Raw genomic sequence first — 19,245 nt, forward strand, 5'->3', positions numbered from 1 at the left:
AAATCCACAGCAGCTTATGATCTTTTAATTAATACAATTACTTTTTAATTATTCAAGTTTAATTCTAGAAAGTTATCTTGTGTAAACTTTTTTCTAAAATAACTAATAAAAAGCCTTTTTAGAAGTAAATTACAAATCTATCAGTATTTTAACCCTAAACAATTTTTTAAGATATTGTATAATTCTGTGCATATAAAAATACTGTGTTTAATCACAGTTATCAAAATAACCAAAATAGTAACGAATTATTTTACTCAAGCTTAGCATTTTGTATCTTCCCAACTGGACATAAATGAATATAATGTCAGGAATAAATTATGAATCTAGAGTGAAAAGAGAATACAAGAAAAATGTGCAGGTATTTTTCTAAAAATGTATATTAAAGTATCACATACAAATTGTCTCTATAGTAGGTAAATCCTATGAAAGGCAGCTGGTTTCCCACGAAGGCTTTGGGGATTGGAAAGGTTTCCACGTCTCCCTTGTCGTCCTCAATGTCATCAAAATTACTGCTATCTATATCACTGCTGAGCTCAGGAACAACAGGAGCAGCAGCTATAAAAAGGGGAGAAAAGATGAACTTCACTCCAAGATTCAGTCACTTGCTATATACTGGTATCTCTATAATGTTAAAAGACTATATTATAAGTTGTCCTTAAATAACTTGTAGTTAAATATGTATTAACCAGACAGCAGATCTGGAAATATTACTGTGCACAATTTTTTCTAGAGCAATCTATTTTTGTATTAGTTGCTTCATGCATAGACTATCTAATATGCAAGACATATTTGCTCAGGTAATCACGTTTGAGAATAGAACTCTAATACAATCAGCATTTTAAGAAACCTTAGTAAATATGTAACTTTAGAAGTTATGATCAAGCTCGTGAGCTGAACTGACATACTTTGCTTTTTTTACCTAAAGCTATTCAGGTTCTCAACACCTTAAATGAAAAGTAGTAAAACTGACAAGACCACTGTCAAACTACTGTCTTAACTACGAGAAGATCGAAAAAATCCCAAATCAAAATGAAAAAACCCATAACACAAAACAACAAAAGCAAAAGAGAAACATGCATTCTTTTTAGTTAAAATTCTGAAACATCCAATTCCTTTATTTAAAATGGAAATGTCTACATTAAAAGCATGATAAAGATGAGGATAATCCTAGTAGGAAAAATGTGTATTTACTAACCCTAACTAACATGAGTTTTCATAACACAAATGATAAATATGAAAGGTTGAGCAAGATTTTTGATAGATAGAAAATACTTAATTTATACAGCCTAACGTTTTTTCCTCATTTCTACTATTGCAAATACTGAATAAAATAGAACTTATAAGCTAATTTACTCACTCTCTCGAATGTTGTCCCAGTTCCACTGATCGCTTTTGAAGAAAGGGTGATGCTTTATTTCTTCTACCCCATTTCTCCCAAGTCGAACATCCCTAAACATAGCAATTAAGCCAAAGTCACATTAGGGAAACAAGCTTCTTTTTTTTTTGGCTTAGTTTGTTGTTATTTAAATTCTGACTTGTTCACAAGCAGCAATGAAACTTTCAGTAAAGATTGTCTGTGTTAACCACACTAATGGTCAGATAAAAAACAAAATTTAAAAACCACTAACCACTAATCTTTAGTTTCTTATATAAAACATACTCTGATTCTTAGCATGCGCTCTCCTTGCAACTGCTGAAATGTCCAGAATTTGGAGTCTGCCACGTGGGGAGTAAAGCAAGACAGAGAACACTGAGGCAAAAACTAAGAAAAACCTAAAAACACAAACAAAAACTCAACACCCTCGGGGGAAATAAAACTGCAGAAGTTCCGTGTCTGCCAAACCACATGACAAACCGTAAGACGCAAGTGAAGGAAGGTCTAACCTACTGCACAGAACAGTTATTCAAAGCTGGACTAAAATAAATATTTTAAGAATTTCATCCTCTGCCCCACAACTAACCCTGACACGTCTTTTGCTGATATTTGCAGTGAAGTAAATCTTAAGAGCAACAAGAAACTTTTAGTTTGAACAGAAGAGTCTCTCTTGAAACTATGTACAGGAACAGGACATAAAAACAATGCATGGAAAAGCAGCAGTAAATCACAGGGTCGATGCTTAGTCCTTTAAGTGCTTCAGCAGTGATCACGCAGACAGAGAGCAAGCATCTGTTTCAAATAAATCGCTCAAGCACTGTGTTAAATATAAACAGGAAGAGGGACACACGTAGTGGAAACACACCTCGCCACATTTACATTATTAAATTCTACTCATATTTTCTCTGTACCCTTCAGCTACTAAGGGTGAAAAATGCTGCTAAATTAAAGCACATCCTTCCTGAGCAACTGCCATCTTGCTCAGTAGAGCAAACAATCTCTCTTTGAATGCAAAACCCATTATAAAACCATTTGTTTTCCTAATCCCTCATTCTATATGCTCTGCTCCAGCTGGGTTCAGGTGAAAAAGCATAAGGCATCACCGATCCAGAGTTAACTGTGGGTCTACAGTGTTGTTCTTTTAAATCAAAGAAATCAAAGATCATCTGTGCTTTCTCAAACTAAAGAAAATATAAGTGTTCAGGTTAAGAACAAGCTTACACAGTTTAATTTCAATAAATGGCTCCATTCCATAAAGACAAACTTCGAGGACCTATTTGTAGCCAAAACAATACTCTTGCAGATTTGTTAGCTATACTTATCAATTAATGCAACAAAGCAAATAAAAACTAAAACCTCAAGCATTCCAGGAAACCTTAAACAAACTCATAAATGCATGCTTACTTTCAGAGAAGTACTTGCTTTCATTTTTCATAAGTAACACCCACACAGACATTGAGCACAACAATTTCGTCCCTGCCTTGGAGCTTACAAATTACTTTCAGTTTTACAGGCTTGTAACTGTATTACACACTGCAATTGGAAGGATTTGTCCAGCACAAACTGTGTTGTTAACAAGAGCTGTCAGAACTGCTCATAGAAATAAAATACAATACCTGGAAAAAACACCCCGAAAGAAAAACTAGAGAACAGAAGGTTTTGCAGAAGAGATGTGGACAGAGATTAGGAAAAGTAATGGAAGGAATTAATTTTTACAATGTACCATCCAAAATAAATACAGTCAATACCATCCAAAATAAAAAAAAAATAACAGAAAACCACATGCACTTACCTATCAGTTAAAAAGGCACAGATAAGGTTCTTCGCATGCTTAGAGATTTCCACGTCATCCGGGAAATGTAATGAGTTCTTATGATCCATAATTTTACTGTATGTTCCTACTAGTGAGTCTGCATAAAAAGGAGTATCGCCTGAAAAAAAAATAGCAAATTGACTGTGATTTTGAGTCAGGTAAGTTGAGTAAGAGAAAAGATACAAAGAAAAGTCTACAAGCAGTTTACCAAAAATAGTCTTTTATTTAAAAAAAAAATGAAACAGTAAAATTGGAATGCAAAAATAATGTATACTACTAAAAATATTCCTTCCCTAAAATGCCTGTATTATAAACTAAACCATTTTCTATCCTGCCTATCAATACCAAAATTTTGCCCAGCGAATTACACCTTTTGTTCTATCTAAAGACTCTCACTGTGTTTTTTAATTTACATGATGGTTGACACCCACTTAAATCCCCACCTTTAAACACTCCATGGGTAAAATGGACCACAACTCACTAAAGATTTGCTAATGTACATTTGTTGGAAAGAATAAACCAAAGCTCTCCAAAGACCATTTCAGAGGCATGACAGGCCTACCCTGCCTAAGGCAAGTCAGCTCTGAGCAGGAGCCTTCCCAGTGTGTTACTGCACTGTTAAAGCCATATTATTAAATCTTGTTCACTGATAAATTAATTAGCTTCGGTGCCCATATTAACATGGCAGGTGGCTTTTAAAATCATAGACCTTTCCCACCCAGAGGTTTGCAGCATAGGCTCTAAAGATATTCGCAAAGAAAACAGAATTAAGAAAGGTAAAATTGGGACAAGTAAAAAGAATTGGAAGCGATGAAGGCAACTGACACTCAAACTAACTGACAACATTCTGAACTTACGAATGGTTCGGGTCTGTAATCAAGAAGCTGCAACTTTCACAGAAATGCTTTTTCTCCCAACTAATCCATAGGTTTAATAGGGAAGGCAAACAACTGATTGCATGAGCTAGGCTCCTTTCTCCGTCTCAGTGTGTTGTGTGCAGGCAGGGACCCCCTGGCGGGACAGCCTTGCTGGCTGCAGCCTTCCATCAAGAACTGAATATTTCAAAAGCCAAGTACATGAAAAAAACGCACAAACGGACCAAGGGACAAAAACCATTCTGCTTTCAAAAAATACAAATGTAATAATCCTAACTTGAGTATCCTCCTGTCATTTTATGGCATAATAAGGAATTAGTACACACCAGCTTGAACTAAACTTCTAAACTTTTAGTAAATTCATTAGGGTGCCATACCAGTGCACTGCAGGCGGGGATCACTGATACTTGCTGCTGCCTCACTCTCCCAACCTTCCTCTTCTCAACTGTCTTCTGTCCCAGAAACAGCTTTGATTTTGGACACACCTTAAAACTATCTAAAGTCACTGAACTATTGTTAGGATTCATCCTGTGACCAACATTTTACCTTTTAGTCAAGGGCACAATAAAATTTTAATTCTCATAATAAAATTACCATTTTCATTAGTACTGTGGCTTTACTAAAACCAGAACAACGGAACACTTTCTGTGATTTCTTTGAAGTGCAAAGTTTTAGAAGACCACAGGCAGAATCTGATATGTGAGCACAGACAAAAACAGATGGAGAAATTAAGTAATATTTCCCTCCTAGATACAAGAGGAAAAAAAGGGAGGCTCTGAGAAGAAAATTCTGGACAGCTGTGTCCAATATTTTAATAATTGAATAATTTTCTTTATTGCTAAAATTGTTCATTAGAGACTAATCATTATAAAACACTCTATTTAAAGCCAAAGTGCCTTAATTCTGAAAGACACAGAAATTGTAACAGCTTTTTATATCCAAATGTCTTTCCTAGCTTAGGATACCAGAAGCATCAAATCTGCAATATTCCCAGAACATGCTGATTTGGATTTTTAGTAATTATATGCTCAATTCCATCCTTCTATAATCAGTATTTTGCTACCAGACTATAAAATTGATCCTCACTATATATTAAGAGGCAGATGACTCATCTCCTTAACAGATTATATTCTATGTTCGTTGCCATGGCAGTCTGGTGTATCTTACTGGAAAATCCTGACTCAAGCATAGAAGAAAGAATCAAGCCATAATTTTGCATTTTGACCTAACAGAAGACACTGACATGCCGTGGGAAAAAAGAACAGGAGAAAAGAAAAGGACAGTGCTGCCATTTCCACTCCTTTCTCATCTCTGTGGCCCTGCAAACTCAGTACTGCTTGATGTGGCATAAACCTTCATGAGTTGGTGAGGTAGCTGACCCCAGTTGAAACACAGACTACTATTCTAAGAATTAGTTTTAAGCTGAATCGAGTCAGGGAACTAATCACTGAGCACGCACGCAAACAGCTGTCACAGCGTAAGAGTGACAGAGAGCAAAGAGAACAGAAATGGAACCACAGTATCAGCCAAAAGTCAGAAGCTGTTAGTGAGGTACAACCAGCCCCTGAGCAGCAAAGTACAGCTAAAGGCACAGTAAAGACTCAATGATAATCTTATTAGCAGACTAAATTACTACTTACCAACTAACATCTCAAAAAGGAACACCCCTACAGACCACCAGTCACATTCCCGTCCATAGTAACCATCACCCCCCTGCGACTTCAGAACTTCGGGCGATATGTAGTCGGGGGTTCCCACGGCCGTGTCGCAGCGCACCATTCCTGTCTGTGCAACAGAACACAAACAGCTCAGTCCAAAATACTTCTGAGTCTTTAAACACTTAATCTATTAGGAGAGCAGAAAACCGTACAAAATATAGCCTAAAATATTTGTTTGATGAGTATGTTTGAAAGACTACTTTTTTATTCAAAAACAATATGGACTGAAATGACATTGTCTGGTAATGTGGTCACCCCTTGCCTACTTCATAGTGATTTCTCTTGACTACCTCTTTCCAAAATTGACCAATTTTATTATTTTTACCATTGGTTTCAATATGAAGCTACACACCATATCAGACTGCTCCTTATCTCATTGAATTCAGGGACAAACTTTAGAATCATTTTGACAAGTTAGGAATTCTAGGCCCTACATTGCAGATACATAACAATTTTGTCCAATTCAGACAATAAATCAAGTTTGAGGTAAATTTTTATAGTTACACCTTGGTTTTTAATTACAGATGCGAAGAAGACTAAAAGGAAAAGCTATTTTTAAAGAATAGGAAAGCTCTTTTTCATTTTTTTTTAATTAACGTAATGACACAGTTGTATTAATGGAATGATTCCTCATCCCCTTTGCTTCATGCTGAGAGACTGAAAATGCAGGGGCTAAGTGACGCAGAAGCATCAACCAGATCTGCCAGCATTCTAGTTCAGAGTTATAAGCCTTGTTTCCTTTAGTCAAACTCACTGTATTCACTCCTCAGAGACCAGATGGATGAATGAAACGAAATTCTGGATGAAGTTAGAGAAGTACCAAAAATACACTCATCTTTTATTCTGTTTCTAAATCTGAAATCTCAGTCATCTTACAAAGTTCTTCATGCATTTTGCCATCAGCATGAACAGCAATGTGTATTATTTACAAATATTGATATAGAATATTAGTAGCAATAACTAAAGTCAAAATACATATTTAAAGAAAGTAAGAGAAACATTTTGCTTTGGGAATTGTACTGATGTGTAAAACTCACACACCACATTGTAATATTCCTTTTCATACACAATATGAACTGTCAAAAGCTTTTATTTCTGTACTAAACCAGAACACAGAGAGTCATGAACCAGCAGGCAAAAACTAAAGAGATGACTAAATACTGTAGAGACCTACTGCCTGTCCTCCTGGCAAATGCCTATCATCTTCTACAACTCTATGCTAAAGCTGAAACCTGAAGAAGTTTTAACTTCTCAGTTACAGAATGAAGAGCAGGTTAACTTTTGCCTTCTATACTATGGATGAGATAGCACATAAGCTATTCATCCCTGGGATAAGAAAATGAAGTTAATACTTTTCAGAAGACCTAATGCATTCATGGGTCAAAAAAAAACATAAACACATTTTAACAGTGGAAATAAACTGAAGCCCAAAGGCTCCAAAAATCTAAAGTTAAGAGCATTCAAAAACAGATCTGGCACATGGCAGGAACAACTATTTGAATATGCTGCTTGTAACAGCACTTGTGCACTAACCTACATGTCTTCTCTGGAGCTTAAGCCTCTCTTTGCTTTGAGCTCAGGAGGAATTGCTCTCGGGTTATGTAATTCTGCTCATCTAGTAAGACTGTGGCATCTTAATGAGGCCTTCAACACTGGCGTGTGTCTATCTCTTCCTTATCCAAATGCAAAATTACAAGGAAAAGTCTGAATTTTTGCTCAGTCAAGACTGGCTGAAGCCACCCAAATCCCTCCCCAGGTAAGGAGATACTTTAAAAACAAAGTAAACAAAACAGTTCTGAAAGAACTTTTTCTGAACATCACCTTGACACCTAAGCACTTAATAACACACCATTTCCCACCCCTCTGTAATTAATACACCAAAGCAAGGACATTTTTTAATATGTTACAGGTGTTGATATTTTATGAAGTCTTAAGCAAACAAAGCAAAGGCTGTGCCAAAACCAGCCAACCCCAAATCTGGCTGGTATGTAGCAACAAGGAAAGTTCTTTGCAATGACATTACAGATGCTAAAGAACTCCAAGTAATAACACCTTTAGTTTTCAGATGAGACGCCAAAGAACTGAACAGTAAAACAAACAACTATTTCTACAGCAGAAAGGGCCCTGCTTCCTAACACCAGTTTTCAATAGACCATACCACTTTGAAGCACATGGAGCTGGTTGTACTTACTCCCCATTAAACTCTCTACCTTCTGTCTCAGGAACTAATCTAAAAGTGCATTCACAGATCATAGAACAGTCTGGTTTGGAAGGGACCTTGAAAGATCATCTGACCCAACGTGTTGTGGGAAAAATGGCCTATATAAGATTATGTAGCACCTTGACCAACTGCATCACAAAAAACTCCAGCAATGGGGGATTCTATCATGTCCCTGTGAAGGTTGGACCATTATCATCTGCATATACTATTCCCAGATTTCTGTTCCTCTCATTTACACACTTGTTCTTTCAAAGAACTTGAGTGTTGCTCTGTATGTATTTCTAAGTACTGGATACCTTTAATATCACCATCAGACTCGCTTCTATGATCTCCGGCATCAAAGGCAAGTAAACAGGGATGTCCTCTTTGGGCAATACACGGCACCCTGGCAGTCCCTACACTCTGAAGAGACCTAAAGGATGCTGTTTTCTCTGGCCAACTCATTACTCCTGTGTTTCAAATACTAAGCTTCTGTTTTATGCCTGAGCAGCACACTTACTATAACAGTTCTCAGTTTCAGGCCAGTGATTTACCCGAAACTTTTCTCATCACCTCAAAATATCAAGGTGGATCTCGGAACCCATCTCCTGCAGCTCTGTGAGCGATGCCCAGTGCACAGTTTTAAAAAATAGGCTGTCCAGGAGACACAGCATGTCACAGCTCGTGACAACTTGGCAGTGAGGCTGCAGTGTTTCCCAGCATCGTTCAGTGTTATTGTATTGCTGAAGGAAAAGCAATTCAGGTTTCATCTTCAGGATGATCTCCATCAGACCTGAAGGACTTGGTGTCTTGAACCAAGGCAAACAGTCAGGCTTTTACTTACTCATTAAGTTCCTTCCCGTAAAAAGAGCTGGAGAGTGCTTGTGTAAAATATTAGGATAGCATATATTAGGTGTTAACACAGCACACAGGCTAGTGCAGTGCACTGCAGACAATGGACTGAAGAAAGAAGGATCCAGCAGGGTCTTGGATAAGGTTCAATGAGAAAGAAGTTGAGTTCTAAAAACAGGAACACACTGCTTCTTTCAACGAAGCTGCCTGAGCCAAGGTAATAATCCCAAATGGCAAATATGCCTTCTTTTGGTCACATCTGTTTTCAACAGGTAGCCTCTAAACCTGTGCTCTTCTGAAAGCTCAGTTGGCAAGGACAGCGCCGTGTACCGAGCCTGGAAACACTGGCCCTACCATACTTATCGAAGCCAATTACTGTCTAGTTTCCTACATAAAACCTGAAGATTAGACACCTGGTGAAACCTGCCCTGATCGACCTTACCAGACCTAAATACCTAAAGGGAACCACAATTTCTACTGAACCTCTGAGGCCAACTCCATTCTTTATACAATAATAGAAATACTCACTTTATTGCAGATTTTAAAAAAGGCAACAAATTAAAAAAAACCAAACCACCCAACACCACAAACTCTCAAATCATGACAACTGAGTTATATAAACAGAAGAGTTCCTTTTATGCTGGAAAAGATCACTAAAACACTTAGCAGCAACTCTTTTCACATAGTGATAAGGAGGAATTCTAGTGCAACTGTCAGGTTTGGCCTGGCAGACTTAAGTGAACACTGACTTCAATTCCACACCAAAGGTCAGAAAAATCTCTGACCAAATTGCAGTAGAATTTTCCTGGGCTATTGGCAGCATAAGGAAGATACTAATGTCCACAACTGCTAAAAGAAATCCAGATCCGAAAAAATAAAAAAGTATTGGGTAAGCTATATTTTCTAGAAATCAGTCTGCCAACACCAATATTATATTTACACAGCTGGGATGTGTTCGTGTTTTGTAAGAAGTAGCATGAGATTTGGAGACAATCCAGAATCTCTCAACTTCTAAAGCTTCCTGTAAAAAAAAAATGTTGCCATTTCACTGAGTCTGAGAAACACAAAGAACTTAAAATGTAATCTGTTAAAAAATTAATTTCTTTAGCAGATTACTGGTCCATTGATGATGCCCAGTCTAAACTGGAGCTCACTGTAATTCTTTATGAGAAACATGCAAGCATTTCTGACATTTACAGTATCGTCATCCACATTTTAGTATTCCACTCTTTTAACAACAGCAGCGAAAAGGAAAATGGAAAGAAAGGCCTAGGTCCACCATTTCTGGGATCTCTAAAATAGCATAGAGAATCCCTTTTTCATTTTAGATTTATATTATGAACTTTTTGCTGCTTTTTAATGTCTCTTTAGACAACAACAGATTCCCTTAAGATCTACGGTCTATTGACTCAAAACAAAGTTAATTTTTTAAAGACTGAATTAAGAGACCAAGTACTACTTTCAATTTTTTCAATTAAAGTAAATGCTGTCCCCTAGAATACAGGCAAGTAAATCATCCAAGTGGAGGTGAATATTCTCTCTGCCTTTAGAGTAACAATAGTTATTAAATTATCAGCAAAACTAAATAGACTGAATTTCAATAAACAGCTGTGGTTGTACAATGAAGTTAATATATTAGCATGTGAAAAAAACCCAACCTAATCAGAGACAGTACTTCTAGATACAGCTGAGAAGACATTAATTTAATGATGCAAATGCAAATTAAGTAGGTTGCAGAGACTATATCAAGCACCTTCAAAACAATACACAGAAAAATCTAAAACACTAAAGCAAGTAAGCTTAACTTACTTGGTAAGGGTAACCCTTGCCAATATTAATACAGAAACCTTTCAAAGGCCAGGCAAATCGTAACACACATTCATATACGGGGTTTTTTTAGAATCTGTTAGAATTTTTCACAGGAAGAATACATTCTGTAATTTACAGCCTAACACTGTTTGTCAGGGAAGATTTCAAGAATGCAAACTTCAAAGGTAGATTTGTTTTTAAGTCACCTTTGATAACATAAAGTATTACATCATGTTAAAAATATTCTTATGCAATCTCATTAGAAAACTGTATTTGACTGTAATAAAATCTGGACAATTATAATGCACGACATCTTGACAAATATCTAACAAATTTTGATGAATATATCACATACCACTGCTGCCCTACTGCAACCTCATTTGAATGACCACTAGAGGATGCTATGAGAACAATGAGACATAGGAAAACACACGGACTGTATTTTGCCTGTAAAATAATTTCATTTACAGAAAAATGTCAGCCTATGAACTGTTCCAAGGTTATTAATGTTGAAACTACGAGTTATCTCGTAAGCTTTTCAGACATTTGGCAAAAAAAAAATGAACCTCAAAAATTCATAAACACACATGCTTTCAGAAATAACGAAAAGTAAGTTTACATCCTTCTTCTGTGTGACAGAACAGTTTATTATAAAAAAAATTACACTATTTAGAGTACTCATATTTAAAACTAGGAGACAAGAAACAGCTTTCTAACCAGGTACACCATTTGATGAACATTCTTTTGTGCATTATAATTCATAAGAAAATAACCCTAGAATTACAGTTTTATATATAATAAATTATTCAGTTGCGTACTTACTTCATCCATTTTCATACAAGTGCCAAAATCTGCCAGCTTCAGATGCCCATGTTTATCTAAAAGCATATTGTCAGGCTTCACATCTCTGTGTATCAAGCCCATGGAGTGAATTGCATCAAGAGCAAGAACAACTTCGGCTGTGTAGAACTTGGCCCATTTCTCAGGCACATCGTAATTGCTCATAAGGTTTACGAGATCTCCACCTGGCATGTATTCCATTACCATGTACAAGTACTTGTCATCTTGAAAGGCACAAAATAGCTGCAACATTAATAAAAAAGAAAGAAAAAAATGCAATTACTTTTCAGAGACATCTAGTAAAAAGAATAAAGCCCCTTATCTTGAAATTTTGTTAAACCTGAGAATATCTTGTCCAAACTTATGGAAATAACTTTACTTTTTACATTCAGACAATCTACATTTTCTATTAATTATGACAATACCTTGAAATTTACTGAACTTCAAAATCCCTTCATCTTCATTTTAAAGAAAGTGATAAAAGACTTCCTGATTTTTTTAATAATATAGGCTTATATATATATATATATCTCCATATTTCTTGGCATTAAAAAGTATCACTGAGTCAAAATGCAAAGTATCAAATCTGAGAAAGGGAGCATCACATAATGATTTGAAAATACCTAAACAGTGAGCAGCAACTCAGACTATTTCTAAATTGTGTGTATTATAAACTCCTTAACTCTGTACTTGTTCACAAAGTCACCACTGATTTTGTCCTAAATCAACATATATTGAAATAAGAAAGAAAACCAAAATGTTACTGAAGACAACTATAACACAATACAAAGAAATTATCCTTAACAATAAAATACTGATCTGGCATAGGTTGCAGTCAGTATGTTTCCTACTGGCATGATAATGAAAATAAGTTATCTCTTTAAAATGTATTTCAGACCTAAAGTGCTGAAAGTTTTAGAGATCTCACTCAGCAATCACCAAGTCTGAAAATAGCCCAAGCCATCAAAAGCATTACTATCAAATGTTCAAAGGCTGGTGTGAAAAAGTCTCTGAAAGTCTCACCTTATTTCTCAGGGAATACTGCTCCTTTACCTTAAAATCTAAAATTATTCACATCTTTAAGTTACACACACAACATTTAAAGGGAACTGAAAATAGGATTTATGGAAAGGAGGAAGGGAAAATAAGGGAATCCATGGAGGATGAGGAACCCTGTAAGGCAGATATGTTATTATGGAGATTTGACTTTTAGACTAAAATTAACTGTATAATTAGCGACAGAAGACCTAGATTAGAAATATGTATTTTAATACATACATATTGCACTGCATTTGTTTTCACAAATGGATAATGTATGCATTATATAGTAAGATAATGCACTTGGTCATCGAAGTCTAAATTAAAATCCAAAATAGTCTCTGTATTCTCACATGTAAATATATTAATATTACACAATAATAAATAACAGCACTATGGCTTTATACAGCACTTTCATTATTGCCCTCAAGGGATTTAATTAAAAAAAAATAAATTAAAATTATCTAGGGCTCTGGTATCATTTGTTTTTCATATTAAAAACAAGACACACAGAAGCAGTGTGATCTGTCCCAGTTTCTAACTCAGAACAGGAGCTACATTTTCTTCAAACCAGCTCAATGTCCTGTCCCACTGGACCACATTACCTAAATATATCACACTAATACACTTTACCAGAGAAGGCACACTTGCAACTACACTTTTGTTCATTTGCTATTTGCACATACAGACATACATTTATATCCTGCTTGTGACACTTTCCTTTGAAAATCCATGTCATGCATGGATTTTCTCATTCCTTTCAACTGCATGTGAAAAATAAAAATAATTCCTGACAACTGCTGTTACTAGAACAAAGAACTAAATAAAAAAATTATCTATTTGGTTAAGTATTTCTGCTGAATATAGGCAAGGGCACAGAACATGCTCAAAGAACAAATCAAGTAAATAAAAAACCTTGTAAAACATTTCTTGCATGAAATTATGAAGAATATATGGAAAGCTTCAGGCCAGTCTTATTAAATACACAGAGGCATGGCAATATACATGAGAGCACTTAGATGTATTAGTTATTTAACAAAATCAGGTACTAACAGTTTCTCCAAGCACATGCTTTCACTACCCGTTTTATTAACTGGTGTAATTCACCGTTACAACAAACGGCAATAAGCAGTACTGATTCCTCCCAAAGGCATAATTCACAGTACAGCATCATGATGATACATCTCAGGAGGCAGCTGCAAGCAATGGTGCTCAAGACAACTGAAGAAGCCAACACTCCATTACTTGGATTTTACTTCCAAGCTCAGGTGCTCTAACTGACCACCAAACAGAAGATGGTTTCAGCAAACCACTGCTCTGGTCTTGCAGGATACCGGGGTGCACACTCACCCATAGACCAAACTGCTGATGAAAAGACAGTGACTGTTTAAATCACTCTCAATACTAACTGCCTGTGATCAACTGACTGTATCAGAAGGAAAGACTGGAAAAAATATTGACATTTGTTTCTACATTTCTGTACAGAATTTTTCTTAGTTGGAAAGATAAATTCCCTATTATTCCAAATAATTATATTGGTATTTCAAAAGTCTGTTTCGTTCTGTTTTATGATGCATTTGTGGTGACTAAAATGTAAATTAATCTATTTTCTAACACAGCCAAATACTCAAAACTCAATGAAATTGCTGTAAAAATGTATTTTTAAAAAGAAAACTGTGATTTGAGTTTAGGTGTCAATTCAAAACCAGTTTAAGGTTGGAAAATATTTATTACATCATCGTTATTATTGCTGTTGTTGTTATTATTATTATTTTACTCTTACATATCTTCCTTACCTGAACCACCCACGGACTGTTGGCGAAGGCCATGATATCTCTTTCTTCCCAGAAAAAGGCTGAATCTGATCTCTTGATCATTTCAAATTTACTAAGTAGCTTCATTGCATAAACTTTCTGTGTCATTTTATGGCGAACCTGTTCGTTGAGAAAGAAGAGAATCAACTTTTTTTAAATGCCTCATTAGAAACCTGAACACCAGCACAATATATTTCTGCTATGTGCAAACTGCCTTCTGGGATGTGATGCCTCCAGGTCTTCATACACCTGATTTTCTACCCAGTAAGGATTTGAGAACTTCCAAACCTGGAAAGAAAAGCTTAACAGCCGCTCAGAAAAACCACCATAGCAGGGGTGGAACAAGAAGGATGCCCTGGGAAGGAAGATATGCCAGAGACTGGACAAGGGCTGCAGCTGCCACTGCAATCGCAGCAGAGGAGCCACTGGGTCACGAGCAGAAGCTCTTGGGAGGTGCCTGTTTCTTTGAAGATGCAGCAACACGAGCATATGATAAAGAAAAAAACCTCCAAAAAAACGCAACGCAAAACTCAGAATGAGAAAAGTACCACCTTTCTCTAAAGACCTGGACTGCTCTTAACATTTTCTCAGTGAAGGTGCCTACTTCAAATCACCCAGAACACTAAAAAGATAAAATTACTGTTCACAGAAAAAAAGGAAATGCTATTCCCCTATCAAAAGTTAGATCATGTAAGGAGAAATAAAGTCCGTGTTTGCATTTTCTTATTCTGAACACTGTCTAGCCATTTAAGTCATTCATGTTAGAAATTCTGCAAGCAGTTGGCTTCAGCCCCTGCCAATTTTTATTTTGCACAAGGTAAAGATTGCTCCTATTTCTTTCTTTTCCTAAATAGTTCTTAAACTCACTTTAAATGGTGCAAAATTAGTAACATGAACCTTATTGGAAAACTGGAATTAAAACTTCTATGAAAAAATATGAAAATATTTTGGAAAACTTCATCTGAATGCAAACATGAAACCAAATCCTTAAATTACACACTGCAGTCATTACTCTACTAATTAAACAATATGAGACTTATGCTGCTTTATGAAACAACTACTAAAGCACCAGGTTTTTAACATTCTTGAGTGTTCCTTACAGAAATCAAGGTGAGAAGTATTCAGCTGTAAAATGTCTGAGTCAGCAGAAAAAAATAAATTAACTGCACCTTAACATTTTGCATATTTTCTTCCTGTTAAAATAAAAAATTCAGTGGACTAATTTCTGAAATCGATTTGTGAAATTTGTGAAATGCATCAGAAATAGAAGTTATGATTTTCTGGTACATTTAAAACTCTCACATTTAGAAAAATAAAGCAGATCTCCCGACCTTAGTTTTGCACTAGTTTAATTACGCTACTTGAAAGAACAGAAGCTTTTTCTGAACAGCTGTAAATGTTTCAGGTCCACTACATCTGCAGTGCAAAGCTTCAGAGAGGCATCTATTTGGTCTACAAATCTAGGAGTCTCCTGCTGCAGAGGAGCAGTAGAAAATAATATTGCTGAAGGAATAGAAGTATCAGTGGAGGGGGTAATCTTGGAAAGAGTGAGAACATGAATAGAAACAAAATTATTTAAGAACTTACTTGAAATTGGGGCTTTTTGTTTTCAAGATATAGGTGCAGAGGTTTTAGTATTAGTACCTTGCATAGTTTAACACTAACCAACAACCTTCTGTATAGTTAGACCAAAAAACCTCCAGCCTAACACCAGAACAGAAACAGGATATCTACCTTTATTAACAACTCTATAAGCACATTTTAAGATATCAACAATTAGTCAGCTAATTGTTCAAAAAAGGATTTTGAAAATTAACTCCTTCCCATTTACTAATCCCACATGGGATTATTTACAAAGATTTGGTGGTACACCACAAACTACACTCCACAAAGTAGAGCTCTTGTAATCCTGCCCAAAACCAGAAGAAACACAAAGACCAGAAACCACAAAAAGATACTGTTTAATTGAAGATGCATTTTCTGTGAAAGTTCATGTAAAGCTCTGCAATGTATTTAGTAGTTTACAGTTCCTAAAGTTGCTGTGTACTCTTGCATAGGTGTAGTTAGTGTAGCTGCCTTCCTTTAAAGGAACACCTGTCTCCCACTACTTTGGGAAAAAAATTGTTGAAAATTAGCACAGCCTGAAACAAGCTCATGCACAGGAGAGGCAAAGTAAACAGGGGTGGGGAGACCCAAAATCACAGCCTGTGCACCTCTCTAAAGTAGTGCCAATAGCTTATTAGTTGGCTAAATTACTTCTGGAGAAAATTTCAAGATAGGTTCTTTCTCTGTACAAAAATCAAGGAACCAAAGCAATAACTGGTATGGCACACCCAGAGACTGAGTGTGTCTTGGCACACCTTGCAGGGGAACAGACCTACCACTGATATTACTGCTTCTATCACCACCGTGGCCCCTGGAGACAGCCTTTTTAGCTGCTAGTCACTGTACTCTTCACCCAGAGCTATATTTGTACATACAGATATTGGCTCATACAGCAGATTATTCATGTATTAAACTGTCATGATGTTTCAATTTCTTCCAACTGTTAAAAGGACCTGCCAAATTTAAACTGCAGCTCACCACAGTAACTCTCAAAATAGGTAGGAAAATCCCTTCATGCCATTAGCACTGAGTAACATGGCCTCATTTAACTCATGAAAATGCATTAAGAAAAAAGAATTTCACTCTACTGTGCTTCAACAATCTAAGACTTTCAGTAAAGGAGTACATGCAAAATGCACCCATAATTTCTACAGCATCCACGCCAGAAGACAATCTGTAGGCAAAGAAAATAACATATCTATTTGAAGTTATCAGATTGAATATGGAGCATTGGCAATGGTACTGTCTCTTTTATGATTAAAAGAAAATGAAGGTCCTAGAGTGGAATTCTGAAATGAACTCCAAGGTTTGAAGTAATCACAAGTATCCTAAAATACTTAATAGAGCCATAACATATGACTGTGGATAGGGCACCGAAGTTCATATTCTGACAAATTTTCAGGTAAAAAACCATGACTTTATCTGCTCTATTACAGAGCTGCACGACAGCAGTGGACAGGAACTAAACCTAATAAACAAAGCACTTAATGGAAAAAAGGAAACCAGCACCTCTTTACGCAGGCCATGACAACTGCTGGTTTGCAACACTAAGAAATCATGCAGTAAAGACTGACACCCAGACCATCCTTTAGCACTCAAACACAAGAAAGCTTTAGCTTTGCTTTAGTTTTCTCTTCCAGTACATGACCAGGTCAGTCTGGTGTGTCACTGCAATGTTGCAGTCTTTCATGGTTAGATCTGGGAGAAGGGACTAAAGATAAGTTTCAATTTCATATCAAGAGGATTTTTCCTCAAGTGAAAACAAACAAGAGGTACTCAGGATGTGCTTTCATAAATTACTGTTTCTGCATAAACCACAAGTAACATATTAAGCACCATAATTCAATTTTTCTGTCTGCCCAAACACCAGTCACTTTTATTCACGGCACTGCATAAAAGAAGAAGTGGTCTGGCAGCTGGCAATTATTTTCTTAGCTTTCCCCATCACTACAGATCCAGTAAAACCAGAGACCAGAGCTCAAGTGTAGAGTTTAATACTTCTGGAGCTGTAAGGAAATTGTTTTTCCACCAAAGTCAGATGCTCAAACCAGAATCATCTGATCTCTCTTTACGGGACTGAATTTTTTTAATTTTTTGGAGGGCAGAGGAAGGGAGAAAAGTGAGGCTTTTAAAATACAATCTAACTGTAAGATACAACAGTAGAGAATTTGTTTCCCTTTTCTGAAAGAATCTGGAAAGCTGATCACTCCACACCACTTCAACAAGAAAATGCTATACTGGAGCAGAAGACACAGGGAAAATAAAATTAAATGACAGAGGTCATAGCTGCCTAGTTTATGCTGTAAATATTACAAGCCAAAAAATAAGCATTCTAATATAATCATTAGAAACATATAATAAATATTTGTGCTACAAATACCTATGCACAACAGCACACACTGATAACAAAACATTCATTAATTCACATAGTTAATCATGTTTTATTTATGGTTCTTTCTGCATTGAGAACCCACTGAAGCAAATTTCTATTTTGATCGCAGAAAGTATTGCAAAATATTTTGCTTACTGCAAATCCATCATCTGCAACAGTGGTGTTAGCATTTTAAATGAAGTAGAAATAGATATAGCTTAGCTCAATAGTTTAAATTTGTATCATACCTTGTGAGGCAAAAAATCTAGGTATGTCTGTCCACATCACCAGCTAATATTAGTTCAGATCTGCAATTGTATTTATTAGCCCACTGCTTTTTAGCTTTAAGAGTGCATAACATTATGATTTCAACTTATATTTTTACATTACAGAAAAATGGTGTTCTCTTAAATTGACATAAAGTACAGAAGAGTTCTATATGAACACACAGAAGTTCCCCTCCAGCACCAAGCATTCCTGCTTTTTTGAAGGGCTTATTAAAGAATAAAAAAACCCCAACATAACAAAAACAAAACCCAAAAAACATTATTATATAACCAGGTTACCAAGCATTTTGCCATTTTCATGGTCAGGCAAATGAAAAATAGTTCGTCTTCAGATCTCTCAAACTGCCTAACTGCAGCATGGACACTGAAAAATCAGCTCTTCTTCAAAATCTAAATTGTGCATGACATGGATTATTTAGAAAAACCCTTTTATCTTTAGAAATACATATATGAAAATGCATCTTCATTTTTGAAGCACATCAAAAATACAATTCTCTTGGATCCTTCCAGCAAATATATGAGTGTGACACCCAAAAAAGGCACAGCTTCTGTTATTGGGATCTTCTCTTTTTCATCTCACCCCTACTCAGCAAATAGAGGAAGAACTCTGCTCCTTTGGACTTGACTTTTCACTGACTTCCCATGCAA

The 19,245-nt window shown here is 36.0% G+C and overlaps 1 protein-coding gene across 4 annotated transcripts in view; it reads right to left on the minus strand.

Moving 5' to 3' along the window:
- The window catches only part of ROCK2 (Rho associated coiled-coil containing protein kinase 2), a 107,946-nt gene that overhangs the window by 35,173 nt on the left and 53,528 nt on the right, over positions 1-19,245 (minus strand). For all 4 annotated transcript variants that reach the window (XM_064650524.1, XM_064650525.1, XM_064650527.1 and 1 more), the window contains exons 4-9: positions 14,317-14,454; positions 11,465-11,725; positions 5,704-5,848; positions 3,168-3,306; positions 1,358-1,449; positions 396-555 (exon numbers count right to left, since the gene is read on the minus strand). In XM_064650524.1, coding sequence (XP_064506594.1) covers positions 396-555; positions 1,358-1,449; positions 3,168-3,306; positions 5,704-5,848; positions 11,465-11,725; positions 14,317-14,454 — 935 coding nt within the window. The remainder of the gene's footprint in view (positions 1-395; positions 556-1,357; positions 1,450-3,167; positions 3,307-5,703; positions 5,849-11,464; positions 11,726-14,316; positions 14,455-19,245) is intronic.

Source organism: Pseudopipra pipra, chromosome 3, assembly GCF_036250125.1.
Source record: "Pseudopipra pipra isolate bDixPip1 chromosome 3, bDixPip1.hap1, whole genome shotgun sequence".
In the NCBI taxonomy this organism is placed as follows: domain Eukaryota; kingdom Metazoa; phylum Chordata; class Aves; order Passeriformes; family Pipridae; genus Pseudopipra; species Pseudopipra pipra.